Source organism: Rhinichthys klamathensis, unplaced genomic scaffold, assembly GCF_029890125.1.
Source record: "Rhinichthys klamathensis goyatoka isolate OS25496 unplaced genomic scaffold, OSU_Roscu_1.1 h1tg000094l_1, whole genome shotgun sequence".
NCBI classification, from domain to species: Eukaryota; Metazoa; Chordata; class Actinopteri; order Cypriniformes; family Leuciscidae; genus Rhinichthys; species Rhinichthys klamathensis.
Window position 1 is genome coordinate 425,163 of NW_026606633.1, and position 22,702 is coordinate 447,864.

General features: G+C 36.9%; 2 protein-coding genes across 5 annotated transcripts; both read right to left on the reverse strand.

Annotated features, from left to right (window-relative positions):
* Nucleotides 1-428: 428 nt before the first annotated feature.
* On the reverse strand, nt 429-6,906 carry mindy4 (MINDY lysine 48 deubiquitinase 4). The gene is made up of 18 exons (XM_056252296.1): nt 6,574-6,906; nt 6,209-6,328; nt 5,935-6,122; nt 5,575-5,836; nt 4,830-5,053; nt 3,903-3,961; nt 3,547-3,644; nt 3,338-3,454; nt 3,164-3,252; nt 2,859-2,960; nt 2,712-2,775; nt 2,542-2,607; nt 2,130-2,197; nt 1,982-2,045; nt 1,623-1,784; nt 1,361-1,541; nt 1,092-1,179; nt 429-990 (listed from the first exon to the last, which is right to left on the reverse strand). The coding sequence occupies exons 1-18, from the start codon at nt 6,634-6,636 to the stop codon at nt 942-944; spliced, it is 2,064 nt and encodes a 687-aa protein (XP_056108271.1). The 5' UTR covers nt 6,637-6,906; the 3' UTR covers nt 429-941.
* Nucleotides 6,907-7,988: 1,082 nt separating this feature from the next.
* On the reverse strand, nt 7,989-22,702 carry nexn (nexilin (F actin binding protein)). Of its 4 annotated transcripts, none has more exons than XM_056252297.1 (15): nt 22,562-22,702; nt 19,380-19,783; nt 17,043-17,234; nt 16,511-16,595; nt 16,227-16,375; nt 14,902-15,102; nt 14,625-14,804; nt 13,062-13,250; nt 12,472-12,663; nt 11,990-12,037; nt 9,901-10,095; nt 9,591-9,812; nt 9,321-9,509; nt 8,802-9,165; nt 7,989-8,654 (listed from the first exon to the last, which is right to left on the reverse strand). In XM_056252297.1, exons 2-15 carry the CDS (start codon nt 19,749-19,751, stop codon nt 8,641-8,643), a joined length of 2,592 nt encoding a protein of 863 aa, XP_056108272.1. In that variant the 5' UTR covers nt 19,752-19,783; nt 22,562-22,702; the 3' UTR covers nt 7,989-8,640. The 4 variants fall into 4 exon arrangements, with proteins under 4 accessions (XP_056108272.1, XP_056108273.1, XP_056108275.1 ...); XM_056252298.1 differs by having other exon boundaries at nt 19,380-19,808; XM_056252300.1 differs by lacking the exon at nt 17,043-17,234.

A 22,702-nucleotide genomic window follows, 5' to 3' on the forward strand; every position in this document is an offset into this window, starting at 1 on the left:
TTAAATTAAATACATACAACTCTTTAGCTATTGTCACGTGCCAGTAATTATCCTGCCACGTGTGCCATTGGTTTCAGATCCCGTTCAGAGCGGATTCAATATTTTAAATGCATTTCTTTTGACAGTATCACCATGCGGAACCCTAGTCATGTTTCCTCCCATTGGGACAACTGAAACAAAAGCATTCTTTGCCCAAAATGACAACGTTTATATTCTCTTCATAAATCTTTCTTGCACAAAGTTAAATATATAGTTCAAACAAAAATTAAATCAATGGTCACTAAAACTGTTTGGTTACCAACATTTTTCAAAATATCTTCTTTTGTGTTCCACAGACGGAAATTAAGGTAATTAAATGATGTCAGAATTTTCATATTTGGATAAACTATCAGTGAGCAATGACAAGTATTTACACATCACAAGCCATATTCTTTATTACAGTTAATTTAATCATGATTTGAATAAGAAAAAAAGTAATGACAGTTCTTAATGTTATACTGTTAAAGTGACATTGTGAAAGATAAAGTAATTGCAAACAATTGTATAAAATGAGCAAGAGAGAACAGGGGCATAGATCTTGGTTTAAATTGGGGAGGGGGGCAGCAAACAAGAAATGTTTTATATAATATTGATTGACAATATTGAGAATGTGTTGATCTATACCCCTGGAGTAAGGCATTTGTCTTATAAATATACGTCTGTGTTTATACTTCTGTATTCACATACAACAACACAAAACATAAAGTAAGAAAAAGCAGCAGAATGATGAAAATAATATTAAGGATATTAAGAATGGCAGCAAAAAAGCTCATCATAAAAGACAAAAGAAATACTAAACTCATGCATTTTTAAATATAAAACCTAATGAAAATTTACACCAGATAAAATCATACCGGGGTCACACAGGGCTAACAAAGAAAAATCTCTTTTTGCATGCAATATCAAAGAATGGGATCTGTATCATTCCAGCTGACCACTGCATTTCGCCATCTGTAAAACATATTTGAAGCATTCATATCGCCACATGTTTGCATTTCACAATATCAAAATGACATATTATAGAAAAAGCACTGACGAAATAAGAGACTTACTTGGTCCTGATGCAAAGCTCCAGTGGAGGAATGAGATCACTGTCTGCGTTGTCACTCTGAGCAGACTCTGCGCCACAAGACTCTGAATCTGTCCAGACACAGAATACAGAAGACCTTTTAAAACTGACTTATCATAAACCCTAATTATGAAGCAAGTGTGCAAAGCTTGTGTTTATTTTGTTGTTTTCAAATACTATGCATAATACAATCAGTGTTTGTTTTTATGTGTGTGTGTCCAGAAAAGCAATGACCCAAAGGAAAAGACTCACAGACTGTTAATCTAATTGGTTCCTGCTGGTTGGCCAGTCCATCATAATAGTACAAGTCAAACTCTTCCTCTTTGCAGTGATCGGTTGCCAGGTCTTCAGAGGGACAAAAGAGCACACTGAAATGGCTCTCGCTGCACACTACCCAAATTGGAAACTTGGGAGTTTTCAGGTAAGATCCAACCTTGAAAAAGAGAGAAATTGGGATATAACACATTTGGATATAATATCTAAGGATATTTTAGAGTGTTTCAAGCCTTCTTACCTTACATATATTATAGTGCTCAAATAAAGACAGCAGCCCAATGTTACAGCGTGCTTTAATTCCCTTAAGAAGTGTAAAATTTCCATTTCCAGAATCAAGCTTCATTTCATCATCAAAGACGTTTGAAACTGCCCGTCCACAAAGCAAAAGATTGACCAATTCCTTAAAAAATGAAAGGGAAATTATAAGATTTAATGACTTAATCATATCAGAACACTGTTTACACTGGAGCTATACAAAAAGCAACCAATATAATTGGTGAAAACAAGACATTGTTTTTTGTAAGAGCAAAATAAAATATGCTATCTTTTGTGTATTGGGTGTTTAGATTAGGACTGTAAAGTGTTAACACAGCAAACCTGTGTGCAGTAGCCATGAGCTCCAATGAGGGTGGAGGTGGGCACATCCATATCACTTTGTATACTAAAACACAAAGAACACATTGATTAGCTCAGTGAATATATGAACATAAACAGTCTGTACTGAGTTAAAGAGGTGGAAACTCACGTTGCAGTAGTTCTGCAAAGAATTGCAGAGATGGTAAGTAGAATACAGCCAAAGGGACCAGACTCAAACTAAAAGGAAGCAAGGAGCTATTAAACAGGTGATATTTGCCTTAAAAAGCTTCAAGACTATTAATGGATGTGCTCACATACAAACCTTGCTTATTTATAAATAATAATAAACATAAATAATATAAAATATAAATAATACATCTATAATAACAATGTTCTTCTAAATAAATATTGTCAACAACTATTATTATACATATTATAAATTATAACAAAATAGAAATAATATATAACAATAGTGTAAATAATAATTAATATTAATAATATTTATATATATATATTTTTTTTTTTTTTAAATACATACAGGTATACAGGATTCATCATAAGGCATTTCATCACAGACTTACCTGTCTAACATGCTTCTCAAGAACTAAAGTGAGATCATCCAACGTCTCAACAGTGACGTATGTTATCTATGTGGAATATATATATATAAAAAAACATTAACAAAAGAGAAATATGTAGTCGTCAAAAGAAGTAATTAGGAGGAAATTTAAGGGACAAAGAATCAACTTACCATTTCCAGAATACCGTCTGATTTGTAACGTCCGATCGGGATGAAAAGACTTCTTCCTGTGTTTCTGTGGGGGCAGATACTTTAAAGTTGAGAAATGAAAAATAGTTTTGTAAATGTAAGTGATAATTCTAAATGTGTGACACTTACATTGCAACTGTGGCTCTCTTCATATTCCCGGCTCTCCATAGTATGTCAGCCAAAGCCCGAGATAGACATTTTGTCCTCAAAACGTTTGATACCTCCAGTCTCCTGGTGATATTTACCAAATCAAGTTTAAGACAACTGATTAAGACATCAGTGAAATACAAATTGTATAATTTATAACCAAAATATTCACTGATACAAATAAAAAAATCCAAAGGAAAAATGGTCCCAAATTGATTGAATGGTTTTAAAATAATAAAGGTAAAAAAAAAAAATAAAAAAAAATATGACTGATGCTTGATACACACTCATCCAATGAGTCACTGCTCGATTCTTCAAACAGAAGCTTCTGTAGAACACAAGCCTGAACTGCTGCAAGGACACCACAGGGTCCTCCCTGATAAAACATTCCCAGAACATCTCATGAGGCAAAGGTTTACAGATCAAAACAGTAAATCATGAGGTTGTCTAAAGTACTGTACCTTGTTTTGTACAATCCCATACTTCAAACCTGGAGTATCTGAAAAGGTAAAGTTCTGTTGTTTCCACTCTTCAGTGAAGCAAGCCATAGGAGAACCAAAGATGATCTCCTTCAGAGCCTGAAGTAGACATGAAAACAGCGATATCATATCAGCCTGGATTGATATCACATAGATTATGGTTCCAGGAAGATAAATGATAATGTGCTTACAGTGGCTGTCATCTGGTCCATGGGAGTCTTGTCCAAACTACGTTCTGGCATGGATGTTCTAGGAACATCACACAAGCTCTCCTCATTCTCTATGTCGTCTGTAAGATTGAAAAAGAATTTCAAAACAATGGAATTTTTAATGACAGATTGATTTAAAGCAAATTTGAGTGGGGTTGTAGGGTGAAAAATGTAGGGTTATTAGGAAAACAAATATTAAAAGTGGACAACTATACAAATATTTGATGAGGACAAAATACACTCATATTAAAGCAATACAACAATACAAGCTAGTGTATTCTGTGGTTGACTTGGCTATGATACAAAATGTAATCTGCTGAAGATTTGAGGTGCACTACCCAAAACCATTTCCAACACATGGAGTCCATCCAGTTTGGGGCCGGGTGCCAAATTCTTTCTGGAGAGGAAACAACAAAAGTTAATAATCACACACTTGACATATTGCAGCTGTGAATAAATATCAACAGTCTCTTTTTACCATCCTAAATGGGAGCTTCTTAGAGCCATATTGTCTAATCCATAAGAGATTTTATTCATAATAATCATGCATACGTTCAAGGCTGTGGTTAGAAGTTCTGGGCCCCTTTTTAAATATAGCATTCAGAAAAGGTTGTGGGTCCCCCTGGACCTGTCGGCCCCTAGAACGGTTCCAACCTTTCACCTCACTAGTTATGGTCCTCTCAATGTTTCTGGGATTCAAATGGTATAACTATTTTAGCCCTTCAAAAGTAAAACGATTTTGACATTTTTAAATCAATGAAGGTTGACATAAAATATTGAGAGTAGGTTTCTCAGACACAGTTTAAGTAACTGCACTTTCAATATTCTAGCTCAGTATTTTTATCCGTATCTTGTTTTCCGGTCCAAATATCTAAAACATACATTTAAGGTTCCCGAGGAGCAAAATGACATACATTTTTCAGAAACCAATCAAAATTAAGTGAGATTTTGCTTTAAACAAGAAAAAATAAGAAAAACAATCCTGTTTTCACTTTGAATTAAGGTTATCTTTCTTACCCCGTTGGCTTTTAATTTTATGCATAAACTCACTTAATTTTGATAGATTTTTCAGAAAACAAGAATTAATATAATAGTCATTCTTATAAAAATATTATATTATATGAAAAATAGAATATTATAATATTAAGTAATTTTGCTTGTCAAGTAAATCTATCTTGATTTAAGAATGCTTAGATATTTGAACTGGAAAACGAGACAAAAATATGTAAGAGGTTTTTTTCCCCGAATGATTGAAACAAACTCACAAGCGATGCTTGACTTCCGGCATTTTCTCAAACCCATTGTGGTCTATGATTCCTTTATGTAAATTAGAAAGCATGCTGCTCTCCCCTCCAAGAGAGGCTGGTGGGTTAGACTTTGTATTTGTAGTATTGAGGCCATTTGTCCAGTTTGCTGATTCTCTACAATCCTCTGTTGTTGCTGTAAGAGATGAAGGTGCTTTTCGGGCTGGACGTCTTCTGTTACTCTCCTACGGAAAATTAAATCCTTGTAAATGCAATGCTGTAATGGAGGAGTAACGTAGAATCAAATCTTAGTAAAATTACTAAAATAAATATGTAACATTATTAAACACTGTATTTTAATTTTCAATAAATTAATTTTAGTTTAAAGGGATAGTTCACCCAAAAATAAAAATTATTTCATCAATTACTCACCCTCATGTCGTTCCAAACCCATAAGACTTTCGTTTTATGTGAATAAAAGCCCAAATCAATCTGTTCATCATATAAAGCGATCAAGTCTCTTCAGAAAATTTGTACTAAACCGCTCAATTCATATGGATTAGCTTTACGATCTCTTTATGAACTTTTTGAAGTGCCAAAGTGTTGCGTTGCTGTCAACAGAGGGACAGAAATCTCTCAGATTTCATCAAAAAGATCTTCATTTGTGTTCCGAAGATGAACAAAAGTCTTACGGGTTTGCAACGACATGAAGACAGAATTTTAATTTCTGGGTGAACTATGCCTTTAATGAATCAGCATTCATTACCTGCAAAGAGCTGGCAATGGGACCCGCCATAATGCCTCGTCTTATCCTGCTGCTTCTGTTTTTCTGGCTATCAGTGTCTAGGATCTTTTTCTCAGAAAGAAATCCCTCTTTCGACACTGTAGGGAGATCATGGCTGGACGGCAAACAGTATACACTTCTCTCACTCTCAGGGTGAACAGCAAAGCTCTTTTTTAGTGTCTTTTCAGAAGGTGTTTGGGAAGGCTTAATAATAAGCTGTGACACACTGTTGCTTTCAGAGAACCTGTGAAAAGGGTGGATGTTTATTGCTGTCAACAGATCTTGAAAGTCTCAAACAAATGAATATATGGATTTTTGTAAACTAAATCAATAAAGAAATACCTTGGACTTTCACACAACAGACTTTCCATAGAATCTGGTTCTCTCTTAACAGTCATGTCTACGGACATGGTTTTTTCCAGTGGATGTGCTTCATTGTCTCCATGGTGGCGTATTTTGGTTTTGTCACCTTCACTCATTCTAACTTTCACAATCATCTCCAACATAGACTTAAAGGGATGTTCTTCAGCCTAAATACAAATGCTTTTTATGGCCACTCTGCTTTTCCAACATTCTTAATATGATATATACAGATGTTTTTTTTTTTCTTTGATACCTTATTTTGTTTGTAAAGGCCCTCAAGGTGAAGTATTCTGCGCAGATCTGATCTGTTATTAACGCTTGAATTAGTCCGTGGAAGCTCTTCATCCATGCACGCTATCGTTTTCTTCAGGCCCTGTAAGTTAAGTACATTTCATCGGGAAATGTACTTCCATTTCATCATTCTTTCAGGAAAGCTACCTTTAAAACACCTTAAACATACAGTATGTACATCACACCAGGTAAATATGTTTTTAAAAGATCTCTTGCTGCTGCTTTGAGAGGTAACGTTATACTATAGGATAGTTAGCTTTTGTGTCAAAGTAACGTTACCATGTTTACATTTCTGAATCAGGTGAAAGAAAATAATCTGTCACCCACCTTTCGACTGAGATATTCCCGTACTAGAGACGCGGACACCTCCTCTACATCTTTGCCCATCATGGATCACAATAACACAGCGGTAACAAATATGGGACTGAGATAGCAAGTTGGCTTCTTCGGTGTAAACAGCCCCAAACTTCAAACACCTCAAATATTGTTGGTCGACATACGACATATTTTGATTTACACACCGTTAGTGCATTTTCAGCATGGTATTTTAAAGGTTAGTGATTTGTTTGGGGGATAAAATAAGGTAAGGAGAGTTGACGATGCTTGCTAGCTAGCGGTCTAGCTTTTCGCCTGGTTGCTATAGTTACCCAAGAACGTTGTTGATAGAGCGTGCTGTTCTGCGTGCGCGGATTAATGACGCAGCTGCGCCTCCTTGCGGATGCAACATGTATTACTTTGATACAGTTTGCAAAGAAGGAATTATTTTTTTAAAATGTTTTTGAGATTGCACAGAATAGGCTTTATGCACAGCTTCACTACTTCCTGAACTTCAGCTAGCTCCTTTGTTTCCTGTCTGCCATTATTGGACAAACTGATTAATCCAGGTGTGCCTGATTATTGTTACTGAGGCCAGGCACACCTGGATTAATCAGTTTGTCCAATAATGGCAGACAGGAAACAAAGCAGCTGGCTGAAGTTCAGGAAGTAGTGAAGCTGTGCATAAAGCCGAGTACAAAATCTGTTGCGGTAAGTTTGGAAGGTTTCCTGCTCTGTTGAGAGGTATGTCGAAGACTAGCTACTGTTGTACAGTTCTATGAATACTTTTGAATAATAAACCATCAAGATCTATCTTAATGTTTACTGTTGTTTTGCTATATAATCAGAATAGCTCTCTAAGTTGTGTCACATATGGCCTGAAATAAGTTGATTTATGAAAAATACACCGAATATGTCTTGCAGAACGAGTAATGAAGTCTTGTTCGTTGACATAAAATCAAATATTTATCCATATTTGAGCTGGTTGAGGAGAAGAGTGGTCTGTTATGAGAAAGGCAAAATTATTTGCCAGTGACACTTCATAATAATCTTTGTCTATTGCAAAATGGCACTTGAACTAGAGCTTTCCGATTTTTATTTCTATTTCTATTCTATTGTCTATTTTGTCTGTTATTCTGTCATTTAGGCTTGTACGGCCTTCAAGCTTTTTAAAGACTTTTTTATATATTTTCTAAAATATTTCTGTGCAGCAGTCTTGAAAACAGTATGATTTTTGTCGAATTTCAATTCCATTTAGTTATACATTCAAATTAGGAAAGGTTTCGTACCAATTTGCATTAAACCAAAGAATGGCATATTTACAGGCAATCTATCTAGCACTCTATTCTATATCAAACTGTAATCAGATGAATCCACCTGGCCACGTCTCCTAAAATGTAAATAAAGTTTATGAAATCAGCCAACAACACGTTTCATTAATTTTATTATAATTTTATACATTACACAAATACTCTGCCTAAAACTTAAAATCACCTCTTGCTAACCTACATACACTGTTTATACATTTCATTTACTCACTACACTTTAACATAGAAACATCTGGGGTTATGAAAGCTCCATGAGAACATGGGAAAAAGTGGAAAAAAACATCTGAGCCTGAACAGAGGTACTTACAGGAATTTAACAAAGAAAATGCAACCACTGTCCCCTTTACAGATACTGAATCAAACTCTCAAGTAACGTCTCATTCATTCGGTGACATGGGTATGAAATCCTTCCTCAGAGTCATATAGTGGGTATATGTTGAACTAAAATATATTTAATTAACTAGATTTCTTTTTCAGCTACGCTATGTATTTATTCTAGAAGATCATGGGAACAGTATCTGTGTTTTGGCACAAATTCATCCCAGATATGGAGTTTTTTGTTTTGTTAACTGTGAGTGCAGCATCTAATGTAAACAACAGATTGCACTTCATCATTGAGCATATCTTCAGGAGGAATGGAAAAAAAAAATAATACCACTCCTTCCTCCTCGGTTTTTGGCCCTACCGTGAGAAATGAACTTTTATAAAAGAAAAAAAGAAAAGTCTGGGAAAGTTCCAGAGAAGGAGAGCATCAGTAGTCCTCAGCTGGAAAGAGAAAGACAGGGAGACACAGTTTGATTAACAAGAGGAAGAAGAACCGAGTGGAAGTGGAGCATGCGATCCGTTTGAGTTTAGTGACGCCATAAGAAATCTCAGCATGCAGGCGGTTAGCAGAGACAGGAGGCGGCTTACTTTCAATCGTGAGAATGCAGGTGCTGGCGGCAGTGCCTCGGCTGTTGACGGCTTTGCACATGTACTCTCCTTCGTCCTCGGGGAACGTTTCCGGCAGGTACAGGCAGTAGGTTTCGCCTCTCTCGATGTATTGATAGTCTTCAGAGTCCGGCAGCAGCTCACCCTCAAACCACCAGGTGACCTCTGGTTTGGGTTCTCCCGTGATCTTCACTGTGAACCGCACAGGCTCTGCGTCAACCACCGACTGGTTCTTCAGGGGCTTTTTAAACCACGGAGCGCCTGACCTGGCATGGTCCTCTTCATCCTCGTAGGCGGCGGAGCCGTTAATGATGCTACCCTCTTCCTCCTCCTCTTCTTCCCTTTTCTGACAAGACACATGACAAAGTGTTTCACACTCGAAAAAAACAAAAACACAACAGAAATCACACGCATGCAGCTCTGTCATGCATTAGTGTTGACATCAGATCCAGGCATGTCCGCCATTTAGTTCTGAAACAGAGCAGCCCAGGAGAGGTTTACTTTTTGGAGAGCAGCGTCAATTTCCTGTTGTTCAAACTGCATCCTTTGCAATTTCTGCTCTTCGATCTTCTTCTTCTGCTCCTCTTCTCTGGTCTTTGCCATTTGCTCGAACCGTGCTCGCATGTCCACTTTCTGTCTGAACGGGACGTCTTCTGGTTTAATTGGAGTTGTTTTGTCCTCATCTTCATCCTGTGGAAGAAATGAGCAAAATTCTTCACTTCAAAGTTCTTTAGCTGGAATGAAACATGAGAAATTGCCTCGTTCTTTCACCTCCTGACAGCGCTCTGCCTCTCTCTCCTTGATTTTCTCGTCAATTTCTTTCCTTCTTGCACGTTCCTCCTCGATCTTCTTCTGGATCTCCTCCTCTGTGAGCTGCTTGATCTTCTCGAACTTGGATTTCAGGCTTTTGGCGCGGATGGAGCCAGTCCGCTTCAGCTTTGTTAGCTCCTCGTACTCAGTGCTCACCACCTCCGAGCTTTCATTGATCTCATCCTAAATCAAACCCAAAACATATGTAAATAAGCAAACATGTTATGAAATTGTAAATTTAATGATCATTTCAGTAGCATGTGAAGCTGACCTCGCTCATCTCTTGTCGCAACTGTTCAAACTCTTTCTTCTCCATCTCCATCTTCTGGCGTCTGGCCTCCGCCTTGCGCTTCCGCTCTGCCTCCTCTTTCATTTTCAGCATCTCCTCAAAGTTGATTTCTAGTTTCCCTGGGTGCATTGCTTCCTGCGACTCTGTCCGCACCAGAGTTCCATCATCATCCTGCACCTGTCACAAAAATGAGATACACATCTCAATTGATATTCAATTCCTTATGGACATATATTTTTATACATCTTGTGCTAGTAATGAGTGGCTGCGTCTGAAATCTCATACTCTCTTGAATAGGACTTATTCTGAATAAGTAATTACTTCATGACCGCAAAAAATATGTTCTATATAATGTAGTATGTAGTATGAATGTAATCGGACTACATTCGCCATGCTGTCATGTCATTATCATGTGACCTACCCGCGTGAGTTACATCGCTTCACTGACATTCACAAATCCTTTCCAGTGGCCTCATGGGATAGTAAAGTGTCCATCGTATGCACACTTCAGAATCTCGTATACTTCAGAATATAGTACGGAAGTATGTGATTTCGGATGCAGCCACTGTTTTTCTTTGAATTGAATCCAAATCCCACTATAGTTGAATTGGAATAGGTAATGCATTCTAGGAAATTAAGTGTCCTTCCTCCCTAATCTGTCTGTCTGTTTCAATTCAATTCTAAATGGCACACAACCTTGTTATTTAATAGACAAAATCAGTTAAAACATCAAAACAGTGCCAAGTGTAAAAAGAGCTAAAATTATCACAGTTTGTGACTTGTTATGCGAGAAAAGACTCTCATAGGCAGCCATGTTTGAACAGTGTTAAGATCTGGACCCCATAATTCTGTTTTGTACTAGTACTTAAAACTTTAGAATATTCCTATTTACTACATTGTGTAGAATCATATATTGATATCTTTTTTTCTTACCACATTTAAAAAAAAATATCCTTTAAACAAAGCACATTAGTAAAGATATTCAAAGGTGTCATATCATGAGGAATCAAATTTAGATTTTTTAATCTTTTGATATAAAACAGTTCATTGTTTTATAAAAACAAGCAATAACATTCATAAGTCCAGATGTCTTCCCTAGCCCAAAAAGACATTAACATTAAACATCCTCTTGACTAATACTGTAAACTCAAGGGGAGGGAAAACACTAAATTGAAATGAATGATATGACCCTTTAGGTCAGGGTTCTGCCCTGGCAGCCTTGTCTGTGTTATCTTTGTTTCATGTCTCTATGTTTGTGTTGTGTGTCAGCACATGGCTTTGTCTTTGTTTGTGTTTGCCATGTGCTGCTCTTGTTCCGCCTCCTTGTTTCCCATTACCACGCCCCCTTAAACAATTGTTTAGTCCTTGTCTAGTCCTAGTTTGCTTGATTGTTTTCTCCTGATCCTCATGTGCTGTTCCCTTTATATTGTGTCTCTTTCCCCTCATGTCTTTGCTGGTTGGTTGTGTACGTTCATTGTGTGTATGCAGTTCTCGCAGATATTGTCAGTCAGTGCTAGATTTAGGTTTCCTTGTTTGGTTATTTCCTTTTTGTTAAATTCTAGTTTTTCTTTGTTTCTGTGTTTTTAGTCTAGTTCTAGTCTTTATTTATTTTTATTCTAGGTCTCTCTATCCTTGTTTTTTTTTTTTTTTCCTCTTGACTTTTTTTTTTTTTTGCCAAATAATCTATTTATTTTTTTGGGCTGCTGTCAAGTTTCCACCGTTGCCATAGAGCCTGGAGTTGTCTCATCCCTGACCAGCCTGTTCTCCTGCCCTATTGCCTGGACTGTTCCTGCCTGTGTTTTGTCTTTGTTAATAAATATCACTCCCCGCTCATTCTGTGTCTGGGTCCTCCCTTCTCTGAATCCTGACCCTTTTAAGACTTGTTTTCTGATCAAATAGTTTTCATGAATATAATTGTTTATTTTGTCTATAGCTTCATTGGAATGTTTTGCCCTCACTAGTAGGTACATTATTTTATTTCTTGTCTTCTAGCAGCTTTTTTTGTAATCAATCATTGTGGCAATGCTTCTCTTTAGCAGGATAGCGGTTTCTGTTTAAAAAAGTTTCTTACTTCTTTAACTCCATATCCAGTCAAATTATCGTGATCCAGTCCAGGGCTCTTAAAGACACAATTTGAAAAGCATAACAGACAAGCATTGCAGCAGATATACCATTTGAGCACACTGTGTGATTTGGAAATGTGTTGTGTTTATATTTGCAAGTGAATTAATTGATTTAGATTGAATTAGAGACCTAAAGTCGGTCAATGTATTGAAATTGACACTGGTTAACAGTTGTTAGCTGACTGACAAAATGTGCTCAGATGATATAATATAATGAGTAGATTGCACTACAATTAACATGCAGCATAAAGTATGTTTATGCTATGTTATTAATAACCAGTACAGCAGTTATATAGCTTTCTGTATATAGCGCACTAATGGACTTTTTGTTGTTGTTTAAGATGTACTTTTGTTGGTCATATCAATTAGTGCATGCAAACGCACTGTACATGTGCAAATACAGTATGTTACATCACATGCATGGTCCTACCATGTTCTTGCGAGCTTCTGCGAAAAGTTTTTTCTCCTCTTCCAGGCGTCGCTTGGCCTCCTCTTCTTTCTTTTTCTGCTCCTCTTCTTGTCTTTGTCTTTCCAGATCCTCAAAGCTGATGGCCAGCTTCCCGGGTTTGGCCCCGTCTGAGTTTATCATGGCCAGAAGGATGTCATCGTCACTATTTACAACCTGCGAGTGAATAGATTAGGTTTGGGGAAAATTAGTTAGTCAACATGTAAAGTTTGATCTGGCATCCAGCTTACATGTCCAACTGTGCCAAGTCAAAACCCTTATCTCTGTCTGATTTTAGACCGTAGGCGTTTTATTTCAAGACAGATAAGTCGTACACGTTTTCTATGACCTTTTGTAATAATAGTGAGCATTTTATGTCTATTAAATATTGTGTAGGCCTCCCTAACAAAGTATCAGAAGGTTATATAGGCTAAGGCTATATATATATATATATATATATATATATATATATATATATATAAACTACCACTACTATCAAAGAATTTCATGGTTACCATAGTACATGAAAAGCTAAAAAACAAACAAACATGACTTTCTCAAGCACACAAACTGACCATGCTCTTTCTGGCCTCGGCAAAGGCCTCTCTCTCTTCTTTGATGCGTCTTTTCCTTTCTTCCTCCACTCGCTTATGTTCCTCTTCCAGTCTCTGTCTTTCCAGCTCTTCAAAGCTGAGGCGAAGTTTACCAGGTCTGAATTCTTCCTTCTCTCCTTGTGTATCCTCAGTGTTCTCGTCATCCAGGGCCTGTGAGAAACAGTACATTACCACTCATATACATTATTCATGTTTGGACACTGTTGGGCACTTAAGTCACACTTAAAGGGGTGGTTGATTGTGATTTCACTTTTCTAACTTTAGCTAGTGTGTAATGTTGCTGTTTGAGCATTAACAACATCTGCAAAGTTAGAACTCTCAAAGTTCAAAGCAAAGGGAGATATTTGCTTTTAAAGAAATCGTTTTTTAAGGACTACAACAAACGGCTGGTATAGGGACTACACGAGCTTCCTCCCGGGTTAGTGACATCACTAACCCTAAAATTTACATAAACCCCGCCCCCGGAACACAGTCCATGTTGAAAACATAGACTGAAGAGGAAGAGCTGTTGTAGTCAAGCACATTTGTGAGTCAGCTCAAACTGTAGCATCCGTCTTTTCACATGCAATAGAAAGTCGCTCTGTGTGCATCTCACAACAGTTCCTATACAAGCGATTTATAGATTATCCTGACAGAATATGCTAATTGAAGATAGTTAACTCCACATCAGCAACATAAATTCATCAACTAACCATTCAGAAAAGTCCTGTTGCATTCTACATGTTGTCACTTCTTCTTAGTCTCTCCATCTTTGTCTGACTCCGGTTTAAACATAAAAGGCAGAACAGTTTCTGACATTTTAGGCGTGTCTGCGTGAGGTAATTGGAGCTGCTAACACACACACACACACACACACACACACACACACACACACACACACACACACACACACACACACACACACACGAGCTCTTGAAGCTCCGCCCACTGTGTCGGGAGCTGCAGCTCATTTGCATGTAAAGGCCCAGACACAAAACGGTGCGTTTTTGCTAACCTTCAAAAAGTGACAACTTTAACATGCTATATAAAAATATCTGTGGGGTATTTTGAGCTAAAACTTCACATACACACTCTGGGGACATCAGAGATTTATTTTACATCTTGTGAAAAGGGCATTATACCACTCCTTTAAAAATGTCATACAAAATATTTTCATGGATGCAGGATGCACACACAGGGTCCTTTCAGAATATCCACCAGTGTAGCTCATGATATTAACTACTATAAATATGTTGCACAAAATTTTACAACCAGAACATTACCTAGAATGTTTTGTCTTCATTTTGAACAATATATTTATTGTTTAATGTTTTGAAATCTAACAAACATAATGTTTTAATTGACAGGTGTACATGTGCTATGATTTTTAAATAACCACATTGTTTAAAATGCCATGTTTTTATATTTTGTTATATACTGCAAATTGTCGCTTAAATGTCCAAATAGTAAAAAAAAAAAAGTGTCCACTGTATATATTGTATATGTGAAAGATTATATCTAATGGTTGTTAAAAAATGTACCCACCATTCCCAGCTTGGCCTCTTCAAATGCTTTTTTTTCTTCCTCCAGTCTGCGTCGGGCTTCGTCCTCTGCCTGTTTTCTCTGCTGCTCCTGTCGCTCTTTCTCCTGTTCTTCAAAGGTCAGACGCAGTTTACCAGGGGTCATCTGCTCCTTCTCTTTGGGATGAAACTCTTCATCGTCCAACTTTTTTAAAGAAAAAAAAAATATATATATATCCAAAATTAACAAAACTTTTCTTTCTTTTACAGATTATATTGATCGTTAAAAGCAGAACCTTCACCTGTTCAACCATAGAGCGACGCTTGGCCTCTCGGAAGGACTGCCGGTTCTCATCGTATCTCTTCTTCTTCTCCTCCTCAGTTCGCTTCTTTAGTTCCTCTTCTCGGCTCTTCTCCATGTCCTCAAAATTGACCTTGATCCTTCCTGGTTGTTTCTGTGATTTTGCAGGCACTACTCGAACCAAAATACTGTCATCACCTTCCTGTGATGAAGAAGTGAAGAAGTTTCCCAAACAGATTAAATAGCAGTTTTAACATCGGAATTATAAGGGTATGATGAAATGTTAACTTCCTGTTTTGCTTTTAAAGATTTTTTTTGAAAATCAGAAACAAATGTGAAGTCTAATCTAAATCAATAACAAATTGTTTTTTTATGCTTTGACCTGCAACATTTCTGCTGTCATGGACAAGCATCCAGACAGGTTTCAGATAAGGCCTGACAGCAACAACAAAAAACTCTTCTGGCACAGTTGCCTTCATTTGTGTCATACTAGACAGAGATATGGGACTGCTAATTCAGTCAGAGAGCACGGCCTGCAAGTGCTGTGGGAAACAGTTGCCAGTCACATGTTGTCCATGCTTGTTAACTCTGGCTCCAGAAAGTGTGGCATTTTCCTAAATTTAACACCCAGTGCCATGTTGTATATGAACTGACATGCCTTTGTAATTGACAGTGGGCCATTTGGCCATATTGCACACATTTCACATATCATTGTGCAATTTTTATATTATACTGTTCAAAATTTTGGGTCACTAAGAATTTGTTTTTGTTTTTGAAAGAAGTCTCTTATGCTTACTAAGGCTGCATTTATTTGACAAGACAGTAAATACACTCATATTATGAAATGTTATTACAATTTAAGTATATGTTTAAAATCTAGATAGATAGACATGAAATACAGTATATAAAACACAATATTTAAATTGAATATATATTTAAACAATTAAAATAAAAAATATATATAATTAGATATATATGTTTGCATTAAAATCATTATTATATAATTATTTAATTAGACTTTACATAGTAATGTGTCCACTGTATTAATAATAGTATTTAACTTTGGTTGGTAAAAGAATGTCTTACCTTGCCTGTTACTATTGCAATGCAACACATTGTTCAATATCAATCCATTCCATGATTTGATTTCACTAATATTGCTAGGATTTAAAATAGATGTTTAGATTATATCAGAGGATTACCTGAGTGATTACAGATACTTTGCTGGAGATTTTCTAATAGTAGACCTGACAAAGCAGCCGACTGCCAAGTCGCATTAAAGGCATCTTCCCAGCCACAGCCTGTTCTCATGACACACTGACTCACCTCCTCAGCTTTCTTGGCCAGCTCCTTCTGAATCTTGGCCTTCTCTATGGCCTCCTGTGCAGCTCGCTTCTTTCTCTCCTCATCTGTTCTTTTCCTCTCCACCTCCTGCCTCTGTTTCTCCATCTCTGCAAACTTCCCCTTCACACTGCCTGTGAATGGACAGAAAGCCGACAGTTGGCGTCTATTATGGGATTAAAGCGCTGTTACAATGATTACATTGGTTCAGTCCAAAAAAAAAAAAAATCAAAAATACAAATCCCTTCATTTGTCTCATTTCACCCTACCTGTAATCTTGGGAACATATGATTTTTCTATCTTCGTCGGCTTCACCTCTTCCTCTTCATCGCTAGAGGCGAGGAGTTCTTTTATCTGTGGAGGATCCGACAGTTGTTGTTAGGTTAGGCGTTTTATCCAGGATCAGAAACCATGCTGGTCATAGCAAGCCAAGCAGACCTTAATCCTTGTAAGACAGGCACATATGACCTACAGGGGCGGATGCTGATTGGGCCGTCAATTGTGACATGGGCAGGGGATCAGTAGAGTGTGCATGCAGCAAGCAGGCATCAGATACTGGGGTGTTTTACTGATTAAAAGCTTTTTTGTAAGAAGGTTTGTGCATATCCTTTTAAATACCTGGAATCGGGTATTGATGCATGCCTAATCTTATGCAAACATTGAATACCCAGCAAGCAGTATCTTCATTAACCTCAAGACAAAATCTTCTAATATGCATTGTTAGTGTCAGAGAGATGAGGCAGTGCAGTCAGTGGATGAAGTGACAAAACAAGGTGCCGATGGGCAGGTTTCTCTACTGACCATTTGCTTCCTGCGACTGTACTCTCTCTCTTTAACGTACTGATCTCTGCGTTTCTTTTGCTCTTCCTGACTTCTCTTTTGGTTTCTCTCTTCTCTAGCTTTCTGCATGGCCTCAAACTTATTCTTCACATCTTCTTTCCCCACCTTGGGAACATAACTTCTCTGTACAGGCTTAGATGTTTTAAGCAGTTTCTTCAGAAGAAAGAAAAACGAGGTATGAGAGATTGTGAGTAAAAGAGGAATGGAAAATTAGTTAATTTTCATTTTTGATAATATTTTCTTCTGCAGAAAGTAATGATTATATGATTACAAATGACAAATATTATAGTTGGTTACTTTTCCATTTTATAAATTAGCATATTAGTTATATATACAGTTGATATCTATTTCCATAATTATGTATAGGCCTAATTGTTTTTTTTAAATAAAAATATATACACAGTTCTGCTCATACCCCTTACAGAATATGCATTAAAGGTGCAATGTGTAATATTTCTGAGGATCTATTGACAGAAATGCAATAAAAGATCCATAACTATGTGTTCAGTGGTGTATAAAGACCTTACTCATTGAACTGTAATGTTTTTATTACCTTAGAATGAGACATTTATATCTACATAACCGCGGGCACCCCCTTCTATGAAGGTCGACATATTGTGACGTCATGTTTCTACCGTAGCCGACAGCGAACAAACAGCGCTACAGAGCGCGTTTCGTCACTACCTTGAAAGAGAAGCCGCAGAAAGCTAGAAGCTATAGCCATAGACACCGTGAGTAGTGACTTTTCCCTTGTCAGTGGTGTAAAATATGTAGTTGGATTGTTTCATGTAACTTAGTTCTTCTCCCTCGCTGTGTTATGGCTTTGAGAATCAGCTGATTAGTACTATTGACCGTAAAACAGTAACGTTACAGGAGTCACCAACCCGTCGATCGCGGTCAACAAGTCGATCTTGGAAGCATTTTAAGTCGATCGCGAAGAGCTTTCAAAACCAGAGAAAAAAAACAATATTTTTATTCATTATTATTTATTAATTTGTGTGTAGTAAATGGTGTCTAGGGGATGCGGAGGCGCGCGCGCTGTTACAATCACGTCATTTTTGCTGTGCGCACCTTTGGGCTCATGCGGACGCGTCAAGTATAAACAATGTTTTACGCTTTAGCCACACCCCTACAGCATAACAGCTCATATTAGCCAGCTAAACTTTTACTACCCTGTTAGAAAAAATATGTAATTGGATAGTTTCATGTGGTTCTTCTCCCTCGCTGTATGGGTTTGCTATGTGGGGAGAAATGAGCTGGTTACGTTCGCGAGACAATCAGCTGATTACTATTATTATATTATATATTAAGACCCTTGATCCTCACCTGACTATGGCTTTGTAAACTTTATCCATGATGTGGTTTATAATGGACTGTGGTACAGAAACTTGGCTTACTCTGGCTATTCTCTGCTGTCTCAGACGACGGTATGTTTGTCCCGTTTTAGCAACCGTAGCTTCTTCGAAAGGGAGGGGTGAGCAGTGGGCTGAGCCCTTAGTGCAACTCGCAACCGAACCGCTAGATGCCGCTAAAATCTACATACTGCACCTTTAAGAGCTGGTGGGCTAAATTGGATGATCGGAATAAATTGTACTTATTTTGTCTTAAGAGAAACATCTCATGTAGCTTCTAAAGGGCAGTGCTAAATGAAAAAAAAAAAAGTCTTTAAAAAATAATTAAATGTTCAACCTGCTGGTCCTAATGGATTTCGTTGCCATCTTGAGGAATGTTTTCACTTTTTGTAACAGTTGTCCATGAGTCCCTCAATTGTCCTCAGTGAGAAGATGGATCTCAAAATCATAGTCACTGTTAAAAATGGTTCAAATATGCAGAAGATGCTAGAAACCTAAGAATGTGCAGGGACCTGGAGGATCTTTCTGAAGAACAGGGCAGTTTAACTGCTGAGGACTAACAAGGGACTCATGAACAACTATCACAAAATATAAAAATCAGTCGTTGATTATCAGGTAACAACACACAATATTAAGTTTCAAGGGTATGTAAACTTTTAAACTGGTTCATTTGTGTAAATTCAGTTATTATTTTGTATAGTGGACTATATGTCAACATCTGTTATGTGAAACAGCTTATTCAGGACAGTAACATGCGATTTTTGTGATCCCTCTTATTTTGTTAATCTTATTAACATCTTGCATATTCTGTAAGAGGTATGCAAACTTATGAGCAGAACTGTATATATGCGTGTGTTAATTTTAGAAATTTTGTATTTCATTTTATTTGTATTTTTGAAAATATTGATTCATTTAAGCATATTATTATAGTTCCATCATACTATACCTCTTGTTTTAGTGCCACATCTGAAAAATTTGTCATATCTGTATTATGTGATGCATCGGCCTCTTCGTCATTCTCCACGTTTTCCTCATTCGATTTTGGAACCCTCTCTCGTTTTCTCGCCCTGCTGGTGGTCTTTGTCTCCTGTTTGGGCTCTTCCTTCTCTGGTAACTCGGTCTCCTTTGGTTCGTCTGCAGCACTGTTCATTTCCACCTCTTCAGTCATGCAACTCATGTCATGTGTTTCCTCTTTATGGTTTTCATCATTGATTGTGTTCTCTGTATCATTAGCATCAGCAATATCGTTCAAGTTTTCCGTGTTGTTTATATGCGTCATGTCTGTTGACACATCCGCCATGCTCATCACTTCAGTCATGTTGCTGTTTCTCAAACACACCGGGACAGGGCCTGTTGCAAGATACGTCAGATGAAGCTGACATTGGGAGAAAGACATAATGACCACAAGACTGCTATTTTAAAGGTTCCTAATTTTGTTTTGGAGGTCTTTTAAAATAGATTTACATGCATCCAAGGTCAAAAAACGTTTTCTTATAATATATGTTGCACATCACCTCATTTCTCAAAGAGTCTGAAAACGGTTTGTTCGAATATTGTCTCTCTAAAGTTAACCCCTCCTTTCCGTGAACCTGCTCTGATTGGTCAGACAGCAAAGTCTCTTGTGATTGGTCTACCTATTACAGCACGTGTCAGAAACGAAACAACAATTACCATATCTGAATTTCGGCTCCGGAGGCTTCTTCAGTGTTTTATACACAATGATATGAAGAGCATTGAAGGTAATGCATTACAAGTAACTCAAGTTATGTAATCAAATTACTTTTTTCAAGTAACTCTTTACGTTTTTAGTAAACACATTACTTTTAAATTTACAACAAAATATCTTATACTTGTTATTTCAAATAAGTAATGCAAGTTTTTTTTCTCTCTTGTCCCCATGTTGAGAAAAATCGGGAGTAATTGTAGAAGCGTTGTGTGTAAACATGATTGTTATTATAGTTCCAGACTAAATGTGAGCATTTGTTTTTATTAGTGAAGTAAGTGTAAAACTGTTTTCGCCTGCATCATATTCTTCTGCAATCCAGAATGGCAGCACAGCTGAAAGGTTTGTTTGAGCTGCCTCAGGCTTATTATTTCAATTTTGGTGTGAAAGGGCTTTTACATTTGCCCCAAAATAGAACTTTTTTGTTATTAAAAAACAAGCCCAGCCCAGGTGAGTTAACAAAGTTACACAATTAGTTACTTTTTAAGGGAGTAATGCAATATTGTAATGCATTACTTTTCAAAGTAACTTTCCCCGCCACTGGTGAAGAGGAATGATGGCATCGGTTTTTCTGTATCAATTCCAGTGCAAGTCCTCATCCTTTTGAAGTGCGTGCAAAGTGGATTCACAGCGCAGAAAACAGCGTCTTCACGACCTGTCAACAACACGAACGAAACTCTTCCAGGCTTCAGACATCTACAGTGTTTGAGGGCGGGTCAAAGTAGACTTTGTTCGCAGGCAGCCAATGAGCTGGCATTATGCAAATTTGTTACATTGTTACATAGGTATGAGGAAGTGAGACTGGAATTGCTGATAGCTCATTTCAGCAGTTCAAAATCGATTTCTTTTAGGAGACAACTTTATTTGTCATGCACTTTGATCTTTAAAACTGCAGACTTTTTACATTCACAAACAGCTGTACTATATAAATTGTGATGTAGACAAATGCATTTTCTGTAAAGCTGCTTTGAAAATATATGTATTGGGTAAAGCGGTATACAAATAAATGTGAATTGAATTGAATGTGAATATTACACACTGCATATTATTTTAAATTTTAGAATTGATGTTGTTTTCTTTAAAAAAAGGTAAAGAAATGTCTTGGAAGTGTTAGTTGGTGGTCTAGAAAAGAACAGATGAGCTGAACGTGTGTGGGACCTCCACCAGGAGCCTTGCAGGCCCTAATTTTATCCCCCAGTCTGGGTTCAGCCATGTGATTGAGGCTATTTTTACCTGGAGATATGAGTCTAAGAAGAGGTCAGCACCCAGATGGCACACATGAGACCCCTGACTAAATGACTAAGTTCTAGATGTTTCTTTATACAATGTTGTGTCTCCTACAGTGTGAAAGTACAAAGCCGGTTTGGAAAAATAATATGTAGGCCTATGTATTTGTGAGTGTGTTTATACTATTGTATCTTTTTGTGCATTTTTAAATTGTATCTTTGCAGTTCACATGTTCTACATCTGACATCCTTAATCCAAATAATCCCACAAAAACAGCAACATTGTAACCCATGCAGCACAGAAAAACACAATTTTACAAATGACTCGCGTGAGTAATATTATATAACTGTAAAGATCTCAATTTCAATGCAGTCACTCTCCTTTGCTATTCATAAATGACACAACACCTCACAACTGGTGTTTTGGTGAACTCACAACTGATCACACCTCGCTTTTAGAAGATATCAAAGACAATATGGCCCCCAAACATGTCACCATTTGAAAGCATTTGTTCCCGCCACATTTCAAATTCATGTTTTTAAAAAAAAAGAATTTATGCTGTGCACTAATCTTTATAATGTCTTTAATCTTAAATCCATTCCTCACAAAAATATGATAACACTGATAGACTGCTATCTTTATTAGTAGTTAGATTCTTTACATTTAAGAAAGGTTTTAGAGTTGGATGCTGAGAATAAATGTTTTCTAAAATGTTGTATATTTATAGATTATAGATTGTATATCTATTTAATAGCATTTAGCTAAACACTAAATATTCCCCCAAAAAAAAGTGTGTAAAAGAATGTCAATATTTTATTTTAGTTAAGGTATTCAACATACTTGAATATAGGCTATCTTTTTCCTCTGGCAAACAGTTTATTAAAAGTTCTCAGAGATAATGTTCTCCACATAGTTTCTATAAAGATCTTTAGCTTTTTACAGTTGTTTTTCTGTTTATAACCTTGAGCCTCTTCCTCCTTTAGATTAAAGTAATTTGAAATGATCTAATGAAATAAAAATAGTCCTTTCGAAGGAGTCAACTGTATTCCTCTCTGTGAGTACAAAGATATGAGATCAGGCCCTCTTCCGCTTGTGGACTTGCCGGTTGGAATTTTTTTGTCCTCCACATGCTTTATTAAATTATTCATACTTTAAACGATAAATTAAAAATATCTTACCTTCTTTAGAGTGATAATCTCCCTTTGTTTTTCATAAGATTTTTTTTTTTTTTTTTTAGTTCACGTTGGCTAATGCTAAAATCAAATCTAAATCCCCAAGCACAGGTTTAGTCTTCTCTTCCCATGCGACTGAGAGTCAAA